At 33.4% G+C, this 21,775-nt stretch overlaps 2 protein-coding genes across 2 annotated transcripts; one reads left to right on the top strand and one right to left on the bottom strand.

Moving 5' to 3' along the window:
• Positions 1–263: 263 nt before the first annotated feature.
• LOC142610395 (large ribosomal subunit protein uL11) lies at positions 264–1,136 on the top strand. Its single transcript, XM_075782206.1, has one exon. The coding sequence runs from the start codon at positions 362–364 to the stop codon at positions 860–862; it is 501 nt and encodes a 166-aa protein (XP_075638321.1). The 5' UTR covers positions 264–361; the 3' UTR covers positions 863–1,136.
• A 4,248-nt stretch (positions 1,137–5,384) lies between these two features.
• On the bottom strand, positions 5,385–20,414 carry LOC142610501 (TMV resistance protein N-like). Its single transcript, XM_075782314.1, has 17 exons — positions 20,098–20,414; positions 19,074–19,484; positions 17,126–18,227; positions 16,650–16,922; positions 15,205–16,551; positions 13,969–15,104; positions 13,805–13,834; positions 12,960–13,123; positions 12,768–12,854; positions 12,623–12,676; positions 11,009–11,109; positions 9,673–9,812; positions 9,234–9,395; positions 8,730–9,120; positions 8,567–8,596; positions 6,250–6,675; positions 5,385–6,158 (listed from the first exon to the last, which is right to left on the bottom strand). Exons 1-6 carry the CDS (start codon positions 20,178–20,180, stop codon positions 14,019–14,021), a joined length of 4,302 nt encoding a protein of 1,433 aa, XP_075638429.1. The 5' UTR covers positions 20,181–20,414; the 3' UTR covers positions 5,385–6,158; positions 6,250–6,675; positions 8,567–8,596; positions 8,730–9,120; positions 9,234–9,395; positions 9,673–9,812; positions 11,009–11,109; positions 12,623–12,676; positions 12,768–12,854; positions 12,960–13,123; positions 13,805–13,834; positions 13,969–14,018.
• Positions 20,415–21,775: the final 1,361 nt, after the last annotated feature.

Below are 21,775 nucleotides of genomic sequence, written 5' to 3'. Positions count from 1 at the left end.
TCATCCCTATCTCTTATCCAAATAATTTCATGTACTTGTCACCCATCCAAAAAAATAAAATAAAAATTCATGCATTGTCACCTTATTCATTGCACTAAACTTTCAATCCAACCCATTAGCCACAACCCAATGGTCCCCAAAGGTCCACTGAAAATTCATGGGCCTATTTGGGCCTAAACAAAAAAGCCCAATAAAACCAAGGACAGTTTGGTCATTTCACAAAACCCTACTTGCAAAACCCTAGCATATATGAACCCTAGAAAACCTCACAGTTTCCTCTGACTCACTTTCACAGCGCCCCCCATAGCTATTTCATACAAGCTCCTCAAACCCTAAGCTCCACCAGCAGAGACCCCAAAAGATGCCTCCAAAGCTCGATCCCTCACAGGTGGTGGACGTGTACGTCCGAGTCACCGGAGGTGAGGTCGGAGCGGCGAGTTCACTCGCTCCGAAGATCGGTCCGCTGGGTCTCTCCCCAAAGAAGATCGGAGAAGACATAGCCAAGGAAACCGCGAAGGACTGGAAGGGCCTCCGCGTAACGGTCAAGCTAACGGTCCAGAACCGTCAGGCCAAGGTGTCCGTTGTGCCCTCCGCCGCCGCACTGGTCATCAAGGCGCTGAAGGAGCCGGAGCGCGACCGGAAGAAGACGAAGAACATCAAGCACAACGGTAACATCTCGCTCGACGACGTCGTCGAGATCGCTAAGGTGATGAAGCCTAGGTCTATGGCGAAGGATCTTAGTGGGACTGTGAAGGAGATTCTGGGAACTTGTGTCTCTGTTGGGTGTACTGTTGATGGTAAGGACCCTAAGGATTTGCAGCAAGAGATCACTGATGGTGATGTTGAGGTTCCTTTAGATTGAAAAATCAGCTATTTTAGGGGTTTGAAAACCTTGAATTTACCTTTTTGTTTTTTGTTTTTGTTGTTTTGGGTTTTGTTGTTTAATCAGTTTTGAGGCATGGAAAGAAAATTTTATCGTTTTTTTTTTTTTTTTTGGTTATGATTTAATGGTTATGTCTTTGAATTTTTAGGGGTTAATGTTAAAATGTTTGGAAACAGAGTAGAGCGGATTTTAATATCATAATGCATTTGCTAATGCAACCACAATAAGAAAATGTGGTTATGATTTAGTTTCATTTTTGTTTTTTTTTTTTAAATTTTTTTAATAGTTTCTATGCTTGTTATTGAATGCTTTTAAGAATCTAATTTGGGAAATGTAGATAGGCTCAAAATGAAATCTTACAAAGAGATTATTATCAAGTAGTTTTGAATGGGTCTTTCGACGATATTGAGATGCATAGTTGAGCTGAATGTTTTGACAACGTAACTTTTAGTTTAGTTTGCTAAGCAACAACAAAGAAAATGTGGTTGGATTTTGTTTCATTTCTGATTTTTGGTTTCTGTGCTTGTTGATGAATTTCTTGAGAATATAATGACATTGAAATGCTCAATTGAGAAGTATTATGAAATAATTCTAATCAAGTAGTTTTTAATGGGTTTGGACGATATTGAAATGATTGAGCTGAATGGATACATTCTTTCTGGTAGGTAGATTGTGATATTTGTAGGTCAATTGTGTCGCACTTTTAGTTTAGTTTGCTAAAGAAAGAAAATGTAGTTATGATTTAGTTTCATTTCTTGGTTTTAGATTCTATGCTTGTTGATGAACGTCTTTTGAATTTAATGACTTTGAAATGATCAATGTGGGTAATGTAAATACCTTGGGTATGTCCTTGGGTACTTGGAAGTATTGCTGAAATGAGAAATGTGAATGGTTTGAAATGGATTCTGATAAACTTTATTAAATAATTCTAATCAAGTAGTTTTGGATGGGACTTTTGAGGTATTGAAATGCATAAAATATCATTTGAGCTGAATGGATACATTGCCTCGTAAATTAAGGTGTTTGTAGTCTCAATTGTGTAGCTTGATAGATTCGTTTCTGGTTGCATTTTGTTTTGGTTATGGTATTTACTCATCAGTTATAGAAATTTGTTTCGTTTGTCTTAGAATTCTTAGGATCTCAAGGAGTTTTATGCAGTATGCTGATTAGGGAGCCCTGAGTAGTCACATTCATTTCCTTCGAATTTTTTAGCATCTCAAGATGCTGGAGAATTCTTTGTTTGTTGCCATGATCTTGAATAAACCAGGTTTTTGCCATGATCTGGAATAAACCAGGTTGTTTTATTGGTTTATGTGAACTGATTTTAGTTTTTAGGTGTAATCTACCATGGTAGCACTGTCTATCACATTGCCTAAGGGTTGACAATGGGGGTGCCTAGAGCTTACTGGTAATGTTTGTATGGTGTTTGTATTTTGGTTTGAAGTTGTTTAATTGATTTTAAATATATAGGGCTCATAATTCTGGTTCACTTGGTATATGCATGTAAATGTACATGTCCTTTTTCTCAACATGTTTATATTCTGAGGATTACTATGTCAAATGTCAATACATGAGCTTGCCTGGCTGGTTGTAGAAATATAGAAAACAAAAATGATCCCTATCACCTGTTCGAAACAAAATTCTGTAAGTCAGAACAGAAGCTATGTTGTCAAACTGTATCTAACAAGCTACACAATTGGATTACAAACTGGATTGCTTTTCCAACCACTTGAAAAGGTCCAAGAAATGGTCTTGTAAACTATTGTGCTTTTTACCCCAAAATGCTTAATTTTGTCAGATTCATTCCCGTCACATCCATGGTTGTCAAAATCGCGATCCGGATCGTAGGATCGTACGATTTTACAATCTCACCTCATTAAAATGTTTAAGATCGCATTAGGATCGTAAAAATGCTAGGATCGTATGTAGGATCGTAGATCCTACCAACAACATAAATTTTTGGTTTTTTTTTTTTTTATCTAAATTTTTTTTTATTAAGTTTGTTTGATCATTTTATAGTTGCTGATTAGTGATAAAATATTTAGACTTCTATAATAATGAGTCTTTATATACTTTCTTTGGAAAGTTCCATACTGTTTAGAAATAGCGAGCAACAATTTTGAGTTTAATCTTTCAAGCAATTTCTCTAGCGGTTGCAAACTCTAACATGAATATATGTGGCTCCCCTTCTGCAACCAAACACTAGAGTTTTATAGAAGACTTGTGAGGTGTGAACTATTATCTTAAATCATCAAAAGCAATAATGTTCATGGCGTGAGAGTTGGGTTTTAGATATATTTACTAGGAAACTGATTCTACATTTGTCATTCATCTCCTAATATTACTAAAATATATATATATATATATATATATATATATATATATATATATATATATATATAATTTTATCAGCTATGCTTGTATTTGTATATTGATCGATTGATTTTTTTGAGTATGCTCTTTAATTGTTATTGAGTGGTATAACTTGAATAGTTGAGTGTGACATTGTATCTTGATGTCTTTTGTAGTTCTAGTATACAAATATATAATGTCTATATAGATGATGAAATGGGTGATGATGATTAGGAATTTAAGACGGTAGTTATAAGAACCTTGGAATGAAAATAATTAAATGTTCACTTCACCTTAATATTCATTTTACTTTTGGATTTCATATTGTAGTTAGTTAGTTTTCATTTGTTAACTTATTTTGGATTTCAAACTTGGAACTTAGAACTTAGAAAATATTTTCCATATGTTTTGATAAATATTTTGATATTTGGTTGCTTATTAAACATTTATTGAAATTTTTAAATACATTAGGTCAAAACTTAAATATATTTATTTCGTTAGTATAGACTTAGTGACGTATGACATGCAAATAATATTATATGATGCAAATCTTAGTTTTTTTGTGGATGAATTTATAATTTATGTGATTATTCAACATACAAAGTCATTATCAATGTGTTTTTTGCTTTAAATCTGAAAATATGTAGATCTTATGATTTACGATTCGATCCTACGATTTACGATCCTACCTACCTTCAACGATTTCACGTAGGATCCCGATTTTGACAACCTTGGTCACATCCCAACCTCATTGAATCTCTCCCGGTGTTCACTTGGTGTTGATATCCGCCTAAAATCAAATCTGCGAAAAAAAAGTTCCTAGCTTTCTAATTTGAAGTATATGGAGCATCTTTTATAATCACTAGAGCTTTTGCTGTGGCTTTGTTCTAGTGCATTGAGCTAATTAAAAGACTAATACTTTCGAATCCAAAAAACAAAGAAAGAAAGAAACTAACACCCAAATGGAGTTATACCAACCCACACTCGAGACCCTCCCAAGTGAATTGAAATTCCAGTTTGGCGATTTCCGAAAGCTATACCAACCCACACTTCAGTTTCCATAGATTTGAAAAATCAATCAATTGATCCATACTTTCTAGTGCAATGAACGTGAAAGACTGACCTCATACTACAAAGTGATCCAAACATCTATTGCTCCAAATACCCATTAAATCACTAGGTACCACTGATCATCACTTTAGTTGCTATAAGATAAATTCCCCGTAATGCAGCTCCAAATTAAAGACTTTCAACGTTGCCTCCGCCTAATATATCTGGAACTCCTGGCAGTTAATTGGGTTATACATAATTTATGTGCAGAGTATCAACAAGAGATAAATAACCCATATTAATAGCATTTGAAAAGACAAACTAGAAAATATCATATGAAAGATGATGAAAAAAATCTATAATTTATAAGGTTCAGTTACACAGTCCACATCATTTGAAGAAACATTACAAAAAGTGAGAGCTATCTAGATGCAATGATTAATACAATAACCCGAACTCCCAATTATAAAGAATGTGTTGCTTACAACTTCTATTGCACAATCAAATGCAAATTCTTAGGGTGTACTTTTGGTTTGCTTTTAAAGCGATCACAAATGCATATGTATTAGACTACCAGGTAGCCTTAAGAGCATCTACATCAGCCTACTCAATTTTTTAACTAAATTAATCCGAAAAACTTCACTTTTTCTAGTTTAACTATCTATTTTTATAGATATACATCAACCTCAATTCTCTATCACTATTCAAATTTTATAAATATTATTTTATTTTATTTTTTATCCATTCACATTTACAATCCAAAAAAAAATACAACCCTCCCCAACCACCCAACAAATCCCTTTCACCATGTCTTGCATCATCCACAAATAATTTTATATAATTAAGATTTCAAAACATATAGTATCGTCTTTATTTTTCCTTTGCAATATCAATTGATATATACAAACAAAACAAAACAAGATTAAGACATTTTTTTTTTATAAAAAATGACTAGTTTATAAAACTTGCAAAGTCTACAAGCTTTTTTCTTTGTTTAATTTTTTATACTTAATAGTAGCATAACTAAAGACCAAAAGAAACAAGGCATGACAAGCTACAAACAAAACAATAAGAGGACCAAGAACAAGAAAAAGAGAACTCCAATCACAATATTATCATTCACTTTTTACTTAATACCAAAAAATGGTGCACACATTTCTATACAACAAAATTTGACAAGTTTAGAAACACCCTAACAACAAAATCCATGCATTGTACAAAAACGTTGCATGACTAGCTTGCTACATTGCAACAATATTCACCAATTACTGTTCTCTTGACGTTGAATGATTTCTTGGTGGAGTTGGCTAATGTATTGTTACTGCTTTGGATCCAAGTTTGTAGTATCCATCATGGTAATTTCTAATTCTTTCGTCATTCGTTTCAATTGAGGCTTCTCTCTTAACATGAATCAACTCTTCAATCTCCATTTTCTTGATCTCCACAAGTTCTTGATGCTTCATTTTCTTAATCTCTATGAGTTCTTGAGTTTGAGAAATTTCCCTCTCAAGAGGCATTTTTTTTCTCAATAGATTTTTTGCTCTTCTTTTCTGCCATGTCATTCAATATCCCTTCAAGATTCAAAATCAAACTATCATTACTTTTTAGTTTATTTAATCGTTCCTTTTCAGCCTTCCTACCGGTGGTCTCTCCAAGTCTACAAAGAAAGCATAGGAGACCTCACCCTCCCCTAGATGTATCAATTGCAAAGTAGAAAAAAGATGTTGTGGTTGATATTCATATTGTTTGAGGCTTATGAGGCTTCCCAATAAATTCCAACCATTTTGGTTGAGGCCTCAAGATATTTCAACAATGATCAAATCGGAATGCGGTATTTTGGACCTTTAAGATACGCTTCCTTTGCCTTATTAATCTGAAAAATTGACAAATAAAAATTGAATTTAATGAATAAATAGTATTGGTGCATTAATTCTTTGATACTACTTTGAGCAACAATTTTTTACCTTGTTTTGCTCGTTTTGCTCATTCACACCACTTGGATTAGTCATCTCAATTGAAGCTAAGAACCCAACAAACTTATTAGTATGGAGTTGAATTGTTGACCAACTATTCATTAGAGAGTTTGCATTACGAGTAGATGCAAATGTCTTCTCTTTATTGAAGCACTCTAAAACTCTATTCCAATATGTTTTGTGTTTTTGTTCATTCCCTCGCACCGCATCTACTGAAATATTGAGCCACGCTGACACAATGAGACAGTCTTCTTATACCGTGAAATTACCACCTGTTGTGTCTTCTTAGTAATGGATTCCATTTGAACTTTAGGTGGAAACTGTAGGGTATGGACTTCATCTTGTGGAGAGTCCATCATAAGTTCATTATTCATGTTAGACCCTTCTTCTAAGAGCTGTGTGAAGTTCCAATCCCCCCTGCATTTGTGAATCCATTCCTTAATAACAAAAACATAATAAGCAGCACTATGATGAGAAGTTAGGCAAATCAACTTTACATACAGCAACAAAATTACAAAAAGATCACAAGATTACCAACAAGTAAGGCAAATCAACTTGTTTATATAAAACCACCCACAAATGACGATTTGGTTATTAAGAATAAGGAAGCTCAGCCTAGTCTTTTAGCTTTATCCTAAGCAAAACTTGGGCACAGCCGCACAAATTAGAATGAAACAATTACAACTACTGTCCCAAATCATATTTCTTGCTAATCATACACAGATGACGCGATCCAAACTATGATCATATTAAGTTTATTGATTCATACTAATAAAGCGGCTAAATTTCAGAATGGCCACTAACCTACCGCTACTCTCCTTTTTCTGGGTTTGTAACAGACCGTGAACAAAATATATAATACTAAGCACAGAAACAGGTAGAGTTATACTAAATTATTGATTCCCTACCTTAAAAACAAAAACGGACATATAAAAGGTAAAACTGCAAACACTACAAATATGAGTAAACAATGAAGAAGAAAACTGGATTGCTCTCCTCGATTGCTACGGATAACTACTAATAAGCAATAATAAAAAAGACAAATAAAAGACTGAACTATATTATCAACACTCAACAGACAAAGATGGAATCCAAAAACCAGAGAGTGAAAATCCACATTATATTAAACCCCAAAAAATCATATTACCTTGTTTGTTTTGGATGGAAAACTATAAACCACCAAGATTTCTGAGCTTTTTTCAAAAAGTAAAAAGAAGTAATCTAGCAATATTGTGCACTTTCATGATTCAGACTAGCAATATTGTTTAGTAGGTTGTTTACAAAGAACAGAAAGTACAAAGCTTATGACTGCTCATCCTGCATTTCAATGAATTGAAAAGAGCTTTGCAGTTGAAGCTCTACTTCCTACATGGCACTATTTTTCCTTCCTTTTCCTTTTGTTTACATTTACTTCTATTCCCCATTTATCAGTTATCAAACAGAGCATAGAGTATGAAATCTATTCATGTTGCACAGCAGTAACAAGTATCAAAACACACAAAACTTATCCATGCCAATTCACACCTACAAGAAAGTGGGTTGTAGTATTCTATTTTATAGTATTCAATTTTATCCTAGGATCTTCCTCATTGACTGTTCTTTATTTAGGTCTGGATCTGAGCAGAGAAGAATGAATATATAAAAAAGAAAAAAAGAAAGTGAAATAGAATCTAATGAAACAGATACTCTAATCAGATGTGAAAATGGGTAATGAAAAATAAGTCATAATAATGGCCTTCAACTTATTTTTACCACCAAAGGACTACTTGGTACCAACTATATGCCTAGGATTATATTAAACACTATGACTTAACTTGCTGCCATAGCCTCTTTCAGAAAGGAAGGATACTCAAGGATTCTGAGTCTATAGTTTAGTGCAAAGTTAATTTTTATTTCTCTCGGTAATATGTTTGATGCATTCTTGTTCTGTTGTCACTTACCTCTCAATAAAATAATGAAAAATCTAAGTAATATTATTCAGCAAATCAATACAAGTTAAGAAACAAAATTATTTTTAGAAATTAACAATAAAACATTAACAATTGGCTTGATGAATAGCATGGGTCAGAAACATCTAGCAAACAGGTTCAATATCCTGAAAAAGCATTTTGTCGAACAGCTTGTGTGCTTGACTTAAATTTAAATTTGAAACAATCAGCAAGCATACTCATTATTTGGTCAAATTGAAGTTTAGAAAATCTTGTACGAAGAAATTATGCACTAGAAGCAGACAAATCAAATGAATTAAAGACATATATTATAAGAAATGAAAATCAAATTGCAAGGTGGAAATGAATATTGGACCTACCAATTACTTCAACAGCAACAGCAATAGCAACTGCATTAAAATAAATTAATAAATTAAATTAAATACTTATTTTATAAATAATAAATACAAAGCCTAGCAGCTTCATGTCCCTATAAATACAGCCAAAGATGTGAATCCAATAATGCAACTAAAGTAGGCATACCTTGGCATCAAGGTTGATTTCAGGTGGAAGAGTAATTATTTGAACTGCAATCAAGATGTTCTTGTCTTCTTTGATGGTGGAAACTGAATGAAGTCAGTCATTGTTGTCAAAGGCATGGGCCACTGAAGAGGAACCCAGATCAAACCCATCACTAAATCCCAAATTTTGCCAACCCAAGCCTGATTTGGACCCATTTGTGGTATCCACTGGAAGCACATCTGATGGCAAAGAATGGTGAATGGTGTCTTCAGGAACCGAAGGAGACCAATGTTCTCCTACTTCTAAGTCACTGCTTAGATTTGGATCATACACACTACTATAATCTGTTGAGTCAGATGTATTAGATGACAAAGAATGGTCATCAGGGACCGAGGAAGACCCACAACCATCTCTACAAGCATTTGAGTCATTATATCAATATTCTGAGCACAACAGATGCAGTCTACATGAACTCCCAACCATGTAATTTTGGGGTCATCAGAAGAAGAGATTATGCGACAATACCTGATTTCAACTGTAATCATAATGCGACTCTGTTCAGAATCATCAAATGTTCCACACATAATGGCCATTTTAGCCATCATGAATCTTCAATCCAAGTGATGCAAATATGTCATCAATTATTTAAGGATTGCCCTTGTGGTAATCAAACACAGTAGTTAAGACCTGAAAGAAAATTTTAAAAAGAAACTATGTGAATATTTATTCGTAGATGAACTTTATTGCAATCATGTTCAAAGTAGGATGACTATTAAATTCCTAAAGAATTTCATTAAGTGAAGAGAAGCAGCATTAGTGACCAAATTTGCTAGTAATTGTTTTCAAAAATATTCGAAGAATGTCATATGCTAAGTTGTAGTTCTAATTGGAGCTGATTCATCATCTAGAACTATATAAAATAAATTAAGAATCATTAGTTGCAATTATTGTTTGGGCTGCTTACCTAAAACGGAAAGGCACGCCAATTCTCCATCTTGAGCAACACTTTACGCACCATTGAGATAGGCGCAAACAATGCAATTACTGGAAATCTGTTATGAGTATTAAAGCTCTTTGGAAACCACAATCAAACCAAGATGAAACCTATGAAGCCAGAAAATTTTGAGGAGGACGAAACTTCAATAGCAACTCGTATTATGAATGACCCAAATATACATATCATAATATGACTAAGGTTCATGTCAAATATAGCAATTTTATTAACCATAAGATAACTCAAGCAAGTGACAAACATCTTTGGCTCTAGGAATTTCAAAGATTGCTCTTGGTCATTTGTCTTTTGTTAATTGGTATGGCATATAAAAAAAGGGGGGCCAAAATAGAGCTATTGAAAAAGATTTGTCTAATATAGACATTGACACATTAGAGCTGCCAAGGAGGAATTAAACTATAGCATTAAAAAACCCAAACAAAGGTTCTCTTTTTACCTTGACAAGTCAATCATTAATCTTCTGTGTTAGTCCTATATATCTGGAAACATTGAAAACATTAAAAGACAACAGAGAATACAGTGGTATCTTTCTGAGGTGCTACTTATTCATTTTCCATTTAGTTTTGGTAGGAAAATTTTTAATAAAAATTTCTGAGGTGCTAACAAACAGAGAATACAAGTAGGAGTACATATGGATAAAACAAAAGTGACTTGATGCACTCAGTTGGAGCCAGAGTTTCAAGGGCTGGCCAGCAAAGCCTTCCCCTACAGAATCCCTAAGATTCTCAAAGAAGAGAAAATTGAAAATTAAGAATGGAAGTACAATTAGTAAAACCCCATGTTTGAGATCATTCAAACAAAGTACGAAGTAGTAAGGGCTTCAATTTCTCAATAGAGCTCATGCCCTCCTCAAAAATACAGTTATTACGCTCTTTCCACACTAACCACATCACTCATGCCACCACCAAGTTCCATACATTTGAAAATTAATTTGACATAATATAAACATTTTTTAATAAAAAAATAATATATAAACAACTACACGGTTCATGATATCACATTGAATGATGGGGGCAAATACACACCCATTCAACCAATGCACTTTAGATAATCTTAAGAAACTGCTCTCTTTTACCCAAAAAACGGAAATCAAGAAATGGACCCATCATATGAGTTTCCAATTATGAAAGATCTAATGGAGCTAAACCATTAGCTTTTCATCTTCATACATGCCTCATATAATACATAGAACCGTAAGAAGCATCCTACAATAATTTTATTTACCAAATTCTCAATAGGTTTTACAGCATCATATAGACATATAATGAAAAGAGAGAGAGATCCACACCTCCAATATCTGATCATGTGCTAAACTTCCAAGAAAAATTGCTGAAAAGTACAGCAGGTGGTTTAAATGCACTGTCCACTTCCCATGTGTTTGCTGCATCCCTACAAATAGAACAGTTATTCCTTCATGCACTACTTTGTTTCTATGTATTAAAATATCCCAAAGAGTGTTGGCAAAGATGACACTGAAGTGATTGCACTGGTCTTGTGACTGATAAACTCTTTCCAGCCACGAAGAAATTTAATTTTGACTTGACTTTGGCTCTAGGACCTAAGTTCTAATGGTGAGTGGTGATGTGAACCAAATTGCACGAGCTAAGTCATTGGAAATAAATAGATGGTCTAGGCATTCCTCTTCTGTAGCACATAAAAGGGCAAGAAACATCAATGATGAGATTCCTAATTGCTAACTCCCTTCTCACTAGAAAACAAACATGTAATAGTTCCCATAGAAAAAATAATGGCTTTGAAATGGGGTTAAATCTTTCACAAGGAAGCCCACATATGAGAACTATATCATCTTCCACAGGGCAGCCCACTTCCAAGAACTATATGTCTGTATCTCTTAATTATGCTACTTCCATCTAAGTATTCATTATGGAGAAACTAATAGGCTCTCTTGATTGTAAAGAGACTTGACTGATCATGGGGCCAAATCAGTTTCCCCATACTTCTGAATCAGTTATAATATTGTATTCCAATGGCAAACGTCGGAACTACTTTGAGAATCGTCTATCAGATGTGAACAGAGGAACCTAAAAGATAGAAAATTCATTTTTAAGCATGAAAATGAACTTAAGGGATGAATCAATTATATCAGCAAGTACAGTTGCGATCCCAACAATGATGAAGTTGTAGCCCTGTCCATCCTCATTAATTCAAATATTCCTACTTAACAAAAAAAATAACAAGTAAATAAAAACACATGATTTTATATTATGTTTCTAAAAATAACTCCTCAACCAATAATATATAAATAATATTCTTCCACCGATCCCAACCAAAGGTTTTTAGACAGCATATATTAAATGATCAATCATGAATCTGAGGGGTTGAAGGGATACTCTAGTGGTTCCAACACCTTTTACAACGTCCAGTATTGGGGTTCCAACCCCCTCCCTAATTTATGATCAGGAAACATGCTCTGGTACATATTAAAGTAAAACAAATGAACTAAATAAATGAATAAGCCAATCTATGACTCCTTATCCTAATTAAACACTCCTTATTGGATTTGCTACCTGAGTAATCTTATGAACGGACTCCATAATCCCAATTCTTCTCAACTGCAAATACCTTCCTTTGGAAGCCCATTCCAAATTTGTAGCTTTCAGAACCTCTAAAATTATTGTATAGCTGTTTGAATAGTCTTATGACAACTTTATACCAAACTCTTTTAAAGTGCAAATCATTTAGTATTATACAAAACCAAAATCTCAACAAACACTTGTTTTTTTTTTTTGGCAACAAAACTAACCGAAGATCATTATTTTGATTAACAATCAACTCATTATCTTAATATGTGATCCAAAAGTTTTACTTAATTTTTAGAACATTAAGAAGAAGGTGCACTTTCAAAGATGCCTTTCCAAAAGTATTTAAATGATTTACCTACCTTTTTAGCTATAAAGAGTACCTCTTGGTGACCTTTAATGACTGCTGCACATTCCTAGACAAAATTTGAAACAATTAATTTGCATAAAAACTATTTAAATCTCTAAATCATAAGTGATAGCAAATAAAAAAAATTTAGTACATGCCATAGCAAAGTAGTCTACTCTTTACTTCCCGTCTTAGCTCTTTTTTTTTTTGGCTATACTCTCCCATCTTTGCTCCTGAAACTGAATCTAGGCATAAAATAAATAAATAAAAAATTATGTATTTTTTAAGAAAATGAATGAAAGGGGAAATTGGTTTATTATATTTTCAAAGAAAATGAGAGAGTTCAGTACCACTTAACAATTATGAAGGGGTTGCAATTTAACTCATCGACCTTGTACGATCCTCCCATCCAAGAATATTCAACAAAACATCGATCACTAAAGTAGGAGACCCACAAAATAACATTTCCATGGTCTTACCTCAGAGGTTTTGAATTCCTGCAAACACTACAAACTAAAAAGTAAAAGGAATCAATACAGATAATCCTTTAGACTAATAGGACCTTTCAACATTTTACTACACTAACCATTACATGATTTTAGCTTGGCTGGATGGATCTAAAGCATTTTCATCTCTGAGAGTTGAACTTGAAAAATCTAAATATGTTTTACAGCAAATTTAATATCTTAAAAATAAGTAGAAAGAAAATATACAAATTGACCCCCAATTAGGGGGAAAAAGAGGAATGCATAGTGCATAGAAACTTCTCAAACGTTGCATATTCTTACGTTTTTCATCCAAATCTAGAAGTTCTTAATAATTAAACCACATTAAAGAACTACTTGGTATCAACCATATGCCTAGGACTATATTAGACACTATGACTTAACTTGCTGCCATAGCCTCTTTGTGAAAGGAAGGCTACTCAAGGATTCTGAGTCCATAGTCTAGTGCAAAGTTAATTTTTATTTCTCTAGGTAATATGTTTGATGCGTTCTTGTTCAGTTGTCAATAAAATAATGAAAAATCTAAGTAATATTATTCAGTGAATCAATAAAGTAAAGTAATATTATTCAGTGAATCAGTCTTGTAAGAGGAAATTATGCACTAGAAGCAGAAAAATAAAATGAATAAAGTACAAATATTACAATAAATGAAAATCAAATTGCAAGGTGGAAAAGGATCTTGGACCTACCAATTACTTCAACAGCAACAGCAACAGCAACTGCATTAAAATAAAATAAAATAAATACTTATTTTATAACTAATAAATACAAAGCCTAGCAGCCTGATTTCCTATAAATACTTGAGCAGATGACCAACAACGTGAATCCAATAATGCAACTAAAGCAGGCATACCTTGGCATCGAGTTTGCTTTCAGGTGGAAGCATAATTCTTTAAAGTTTGATCAAGATGTTCTTGCCTTCTTTGATGGTGGAAACAGATTGAAGTCAAAATTATTGTTGTCAAAGGCATGGGCCACTGAAGAAGAACCCTGATCAAACCCATCACTAAATCTTAAATCTTGCCGACCCAAGCTTAATTCAGACCCATTTGTGGTATCCACTGGACGCATATCAGATGGCAAAGAATGGTGCTCAATGTCATCAAGGACTAGGGGAGAGCAACCATCTATACTAGCATTTGAGTCGAGATATCCACTCCTTGCAAAGGGATAGGCAATTGATAATGAATCCAAATTGTGCACTTCACCAGGAAACGTTGATTCATATCCTTCAAATCCCAAATATGACCCAGCCAAACCTGAGTTTGGTCCGATCAAAGGCCATGAAACCCCTCCACTGTTTAAAACCCCATGATCTAAATCTGAACCATAAGGAGTGGAGAAAATAGCTGGTAAAGGCGGTGGCTCAGTGTTATCACAAATCCGGGCAATTGTAGATGAATCCTGATCATCCAACCCATAAGTAAATCCCAAACTTGGGTGACCCATGGGTAAGTCGAGCCCATTTGTGGTGTCCATTTGAAGCCCCACATCAGATGGAAAAGAATGGTGATCAATATCATCAGGAACCGATGAAGACCCACAGCAGATGCAGTCTACATGGACTCCCCACCATGTCATTTTGGGGTCATCAGAAGAAGAGGTTATGTCCCCATACTTCAATAATTTTTCAACTGTAATCGTAACGTGATTCTGTTCAGATGGATTTGATTCATTCCATTCCCAAAGAATTACAGGACGTAATAAGAGATGCTCTCCTGATATAGTGTCTACCCATGCTTCATCTTTTACTGAAAAACCTTTGGTGGAAACAACGAAACAAGTTGTTACTATAGTTTCGACCTTCGCCGATTGAAAAGCAAAACAGACACTTAATTTTTTAAATTCACGGCCAACCACGAATGATACAGAATTTCCAACGCTCTGATGGTTCAATTTGAACCACTTCGGAATCTCAATTCTTGGTAGCATAAGATTACAACAAAGATCGTCATCAGAAAACGAGGGATCCATGGATATTTCTAGAAACTGCTTGCATTTAGCAAAAACAAGAAATTATAAATTTAGAGATTCTTGTAATATATATCACTTAAACTTAAATATATAGAGAGAAGGGGAGAGAGCGCACCTGATTAAATAGTCTGCATGATGATGGTAGATCCAACGACACGCAGTCTGCTACGTCCACTATTCTTATAGACTGTGGAAACCTTGGAATTTCTCGTAGGTTCTTGCAATTACGAATGGTAAGTATCTGTAATCTAGTAAATCTGATAATGCTTTCCGGGATTGTAACAATATTAGAGCCATCTATTCTTAGATCGTATAATGAGGGGAAGGAATCGGGCTTCATCAAAATATGTGATTCAATTATATGTCTGTCACAATTGTAGACTTCCAGTTTTCTCAAGTTCGTAAACTTACATCCCGAAGTGCTAACAAGAAAATCCCTAGCGTTTTGACAATAACCTAGGTTTAAGTGAATAAGCCCACTACTTAGATACTTCAATGACAAAGGCCATTCTCCAATATTACTACATTGAATATGTAACGTGTCACATTTCATTTTTGGGTGAATATTGGGAAACTTTTCAAGGCTTACGCAGCCGTATAGACTAATATATTCTAAAGATTTCAACCTAAGGGTGCTGGGAAGAATTTGAAGTTTTTTGCAATTCCCGATAAACCACCTCTCAAGCTTATCAAGAGATCCAATGGCCTCATGAACCTCAATTAAATTTTTACACTTATCCATGGTCAAATTCTCTAAGTTTGGAGCACCCAAGTCAGGTAATTTTTCAAGACTTACGCAGCCACCTAGATCGATATCTTTAAGAGATTTCAACCCAAGGGTGCTGGGAAGAATTTGAAGTTTTTTGCAATCCTTGAGTTTCCATCTCTTAAGCTTATCAAGAGATCCAATGGCCTCATGAACCTCAATTAAATTTTCACAATTATCCATGGTCAAATTCTCTAAGTTTGGGGCACCCAAGTTAGGTAATTTTTCAAGACTTACACAGCCATCTAGATAAATATATTCAAGAGATTTCAACCTAAAGCTGCTAGGAAGAATTTTAAGTTTTTTGCAACCCTCGAGTTTCCATCTCTTAAGCTTATCAAGAGATCCAATGGCCTCATGAATCTCAATTAAATTTTCACAATATTCCATGGTCAAATTCTCTAAGTTTGGAGCACCCAAGTCAGGTAATTTTTCAAGACTTACGCAGTCACCTAGATCGATATCTTCAAGAGATTTCAACCTAAAGATGCTAGGAAGAATTTTAAGTTTTTTGCAATAGCTGAGATCCCACATTTTGAGCTTATCAAGAGATCCAATGGCCTCATGAACTTCAATTAAATTTTCACAACCATTAATGTTCAATCTCTCTAAGTTTGGGGCACACAAGTCAGGTAATTTTCTAATGGATATACACCTTCCCAAATTGATACTTTTCAAATTATTATACTGGCGCCCCTACAAGTAAAAAAAAAACACCCCAAAAATTGTTCATCAACAAAATTTTAGAAATAATATTCAGAGAAATCAAAATTCATTAATGCTAATACTCATACCTTCTTGAATAGCTTCTCCAATCTAATGCAACTATGCGGCATCTCGAGTACAACAAGTTGTTGAGGACAATAATTGGATGGCAAAGAAAAAGGATATTTGTGCCATTCAAGTATCTTTAACTCATTGGGAAGATATTTCAGTTCTTTAGAAACGAGTACATTGTGAACCATAAGAAATTTTAGATTTTTCATCTTTTTGAAAGCTTTAGCATGTAATTGCACTGTTATTGGATTAGGTGAATGCCACAGTATACCTCGAATTTTGTCTGACCCCTGATTGGATAAAGAATTAAGTGAAACATATAACACAATAAAATTTGCCAAATCTATAATAATCATGAAATTTTAAGCAAAAATGATATTGTTAAACTTATATTTGCTATAATATTAAAGAGAAAAAATTATCAAAGAAGAAAAAATTATCGCTTCTACTTGATAAAAAAAGAAGTTAAAATCTAAAGAAAAAGAAGTTATACCTTACTTCTGGTTAGTACTTCACGTGCATCCTTATAATACCATAACCTGCTACGTGTTTCGAGGATATTTGGTGATTCTTGCCGAACAATTTCCCTACCCATTTGTTGTACCAAGTCATGCATCCACAATATGCCATCACTAATAGTTATGAGACATTTATTAACAAGGTTTGGAATATCACATGTTGGATATAAATTGCAAGCATCTAATATATTTACAACATTATCCTTGTCCCATCCCTTGAAGAAACATGCAATATTGAGGAAAATATCCTTTTCTGTTTCTTCCAATCCATCATAACTTACTTTAAGTATTTTATGAATATCTCCTATAGGAATTTTTCCATATTTTTGTACTGCACTTTCCCATTCAGATTTTGGTCTTCCACACAAATCAGAACCTATTATTTCTAAAACTAAGGGTAGGCCTTTGGCATATTGGATGACTTGGTTTGCAAGTTTAAAATAATCTTTCTCATGTTTATTTCCTTGGAAGGCATGTTGATTAAAGAGTTCAAGAGCATCATGTTTGGCCAATTCCTTCACCTCATAAGTTGCATAAACTTTAAGAGTAGCTAGCAAGTGATTGTCTCTTGTTGTTACAAGGACTCTACTTCCTAAAGCAAACCAATCACAATTTCCAAACAAATTTTCTATCTGTTTTGATTTATTTACGTCATCAAGAATTAAAAGAATTCTTTTACCATGAAGCACTTCCTTTATCATATTGATTCCACGGGCTACACTCTCCACCTTCATATGTTTGCCCCTTAAGAAATTAAAAAGGAGTTTCTCTTGTAGTTGGATCATACCATCATTTGTCTCAGACTTTTCTCTAACATTTTCTAGAAAGCAACTTCCTTCAAAATGCTTAAAAATTCTGTTATAAACAGCTTTTGCAATAGTTGTTTTACCTATTCCCCCAAGACCATGAACCCCTACCATCCGAACATCTTTTTCCTTAATATCTAAAAGTGATTCTATGGCCTTGGCACGAGAATCTACTCCAACTGGGTATTTAGCAACAAATAACTGTATGCCATTTAATTTGGTATACAATATATCTTCAATAATTTGTTGGATGAATTTGTATTCAGGGCCGCTGCCAATCACAAAGTATATGAGACATTAAATGAGTTGGACTAGTTGAAAATATGAATATGAAAATAAAAGAATCACGATGTCTAGTTTTGTGCATTACATCCTACACTTTGACATATTATCAATTGAATTGAAGGACATAATTCAAGTATTTGAGAAGTATCATTTATTATATTTTTTATTCTTTGGGTATAAGATTTTGGCTTTCCATACTTGACCAAAATAATCAAGAAATTTTGGATTTTAAAAAAATGGTGGGAGAAACTATAACATTATCAAGTCTTCGAAAGGTATATTTTGTTTCTTTGCCAAACCGAAATGACATTCTATACTTTATTCACAACTTTGATTTTGATTCATTCTATTATTTCACTAGTAAGAAATTGTTTTAGGTTTTTAGCAAATAGTTGTATGGAAACTTCACCTAGGTGAGATAAAAGCCTATTGAAAACCCATTTATAACACATTGAACGAAATGATTAAGAAAATTAGAGAAATTTTTTTAAAGGATTATGTGGATGAGGCTTGATTCAAACAACACTTCCTCTTATCACAAGTGTGAGTGAAAGGTGAGGTCATGGGATTAAAGCTCATTAGATGTGTTTGCAACTTACTAATAGGGGGAGAAAAACTCAAAAATATGTTAGACAAACTCTTTAATTAGAATGATTAAATTCTTCTATTTCTACTAACCTAACTGACTTAGTAATTGAAGTGATAATCATAATATATATATATATATATATATATATTTTTTTTTTTTCATATTTAGCATTTGTGGTTGGAACTAAACCATTAGAAGTCTAAAAGTCATAAAAGCACATAACATTAATTATTAGATACATACCCATCCTCATAATGCCATCCCGCCAAACTAGCCGCTTCATTTAGGGCTGCCCTCCACCTTTGCACCTTCTCTATGTTATTCTTGAACTTGATTTCTTGTTTAGCCAGTGCTACTTTAAAATTACCTTCTTGCTTACATACTTCAGATGGATCCACTTTGTAAAAAACAGGTAGAACCAATTGTCCATTTTGCTTACAGTTAAGAATCTCAACAAGTTCATCCAAGCACCAAGTCGAAAATGCGTAGTTTTGAGAGAATATGATAACTGAAATCCTTGATGATCTAATAGCTTTGAGAAGTTCCTCTGAAATTTCTTCTCCTCTTTGGAGATCATTATCAATGAAGGTCTTGATGCATTTCTCACACAAATCATGATATAAATGGCCAGTAAAACCATTGCGAGTATCTTCCAGGGTGGTCGATACCGTACCGGTACCGGCCGTACCGGCCGGTACGTACCGTACCGGTGCCGTCGGTACCGTACACTTCTATTTTGTCCCGGAAAAAATACCGGCCGGACCGGTCGCGTACCGGCCATACCGGCCAATTTCGGGCAATACCGGCCGATACCGGGCGTACCGGCCGGTATAGAAAAAAACCATTTTTTTTTTTTTTTAGTTTTATAATTTTTGAATTTTTGTAAGGACATAATAATAACTTATTTACACTAACTTATTAGTATTATTTGTTTTCTTAATATGCAATGAACAACTAAGCTTTCTATTTTTTTATATTGTGTTTTTTTTTTTCCTTTTAATTGATACTAAAGTTTAAAACTATGAATAATTTATTCTGAATTGAGGTAATATTTTATGATAAACTTTTATATTTACTATAATATAAGTGAAATATTATACGCTTTATAACCAATGGTTAGAGATTTTAGTTTGTGTATATAATATATACATATATATATGTATATATAAAATAACAGAACCCGATATTGACGGTATCCGAAATATATCGTACCAGTGGACAAACCGGTACAGCCTCCGGTACGGTATTGACTTCCTTGGTATCTTCACCTCTAAAACTCAAAAAAACATCATAGTTCCACTGGAGAGTGGAAGAAGAAAAGGAGTCTCCTTGATTGATCGGGAAAGCCATTAGAATCTACAGGCAGAAAATTGAGAAGAAGAAAGATGTGATGAAATGAGAATTATGAGAGATGAGGAGTAAAGTTCCAAGTTTTTTGACAGAGCGATATTTGAATGGAAATGAAGGCCTGGAAAGAAGGGAAGTCCCACTTCCACGAAGATTCCATGGTGCAAACTTTTGACCAGAGGCTCTTTCATTTTTCAAAAAGTGAGTGAGAAAACAGTGAATAAAATGACTTTATCGACAACGCGGAATTGACTAAATAATTGAGTTTACTCGCGCATACATTGGCTCCAATCAACAAATTAGCCAAAAAAAAAAACACACCATACATTCTCTTACACACAAATGAATGAAAAAGAAGATGTGAAAGGAAAAGTAAATAGTAGAAATAAAGACAAGGAATCACGTGGAGGGTAGACTTTTCAATTTTTAAGTTGAAATGAAACTTCTTGGAAGGTGCCTTACTTACAAATGTATGACAAATGTGGACCGTGGAATGTGGTGGAATACAATATGTAAGGACAAATGTATGATGTATGCAATTAACCAATTTTTGCATTTAAAAAAAAAAATATCCATCAATTCAGTTCATTAGAAATTTTGTTTATTCTATTATCAATTTAAATAAGAGAAAATCTAAAAAAAAAAAAATTAAAAATATATTTTTCACTTACTTCTTTGTTGATTCATGTTACTATACTCGTCACTTTTCACTGTTTCAATTCCCTTAACTTAGGGCTATGCATCAATTTTTTCTGCTCTGAACATATTTCTTTCCAATTTCACATGGCCAATTAATAAGTAGGTATGAATATATCAATAAATGTTATATAATTTATTTCTTAAACCTTCTTTTTCTTATTTTGTTTATATTTTTTATGATTTATTTGTTTATATCTTTAAGTTTAAGCCTTTAACATTTTTTTTTCTCATCTTTTGTTTACTTAGTTTGAGATTTGCCTTTTTTTTTTCTTTGTTTAATATATATAATTTTAAAACATGTAACAAGATTTTATTTAGCAAAGATTTAGTTGCAATCTTATGACATTCGTTTATTTTGCTTGTGAATTTTATAGAATTTCTAATGCTATTACATACTTTTGAAACCTTGATTTTGAATTAAAATGGCAAGTTTAATTTAGACATATACTTACTTTTTTTTTTTAATTTACATATTTATGCTATAATTTTTCAAACTTACTTTTATTAGTTTATATATATTTAATTAAAAAAAAATATATTTGATCATGTGATTCGACAGATGAGCTAGTGGCTCATAAATCGAGTCAATTTCCATTTTGAGTGTAATAACTATTGTCTTACCAATAATGGTGATTCACAATTTTTTTTTATAGAAGAAATTGATAATTCACTTGGGAATTGAGGGTAATTTAAACACATCTTAAATAAGTGATAATAAAATGATTATTTTTACAAAAATCCTGCGAAAGATTTTTTTTTTGGTTGAATAATCCTAAGAAAGATAGAGATTGACAAAGGGACAGAGGGTGTATTATTTGTGGGCTCCCATGTCCCATCAAATTTCTCACATGTTAAAAGTTTTGTCTATTTTGTAAAGATTGTTAAGTAATTCTATCATG

The sequence above is a fragment of the Castanea sativa genome, chromosome 9 (genome assembly GCF_040712315.1).
Source record: "Castanea sativa cultivar Marrone di Chiusa Pesio chromosome 9, ASM4071231v1".
Classification (NCBI taxonomy): Eukaryota; Viridiplantae; Streptophyta; class Magnoliopsida; order Fagales; family Fagaceae; genus Castanea; species Castanea sativa.
The sequence above is the reverse complement of the archived record's forward strand: the minus strand, read 5'-3'. Positions and strand labels throughout refer to the sequence as shown.

Bases quoted from the DNA above. Each gene is read 5' to 3' on its own strand.
- LOC142610395 (XM_075782206.1), top strand. From the start codon at position 362: ATGCCTCCAAAGCTCGATCCCTCACAGGTGGTGGACGTGTACGTCCGA.
- LOC142610501 (XM_075782314.1), bottom strand. From the start codon at position 20,180: ATGGCTTTCCCGATCAATCAAGGAGACTCCTTTTCTTCTTCCACTCTC. The intron at 19,485-20,097 runs TGAAGATACCAA...ATCGACCACCCT, and splicing joins GTTTTTTTGAGTTTTAGAGG to GGAAGATACTCGCAATGGTT. The intron at 18,228-19,073 runs GTATGTATCTAA...TGTGATTGGCAG, and splicing joins GGATGGCATTATGAGGATGG to CGGCCCTGAATACAAATTCA.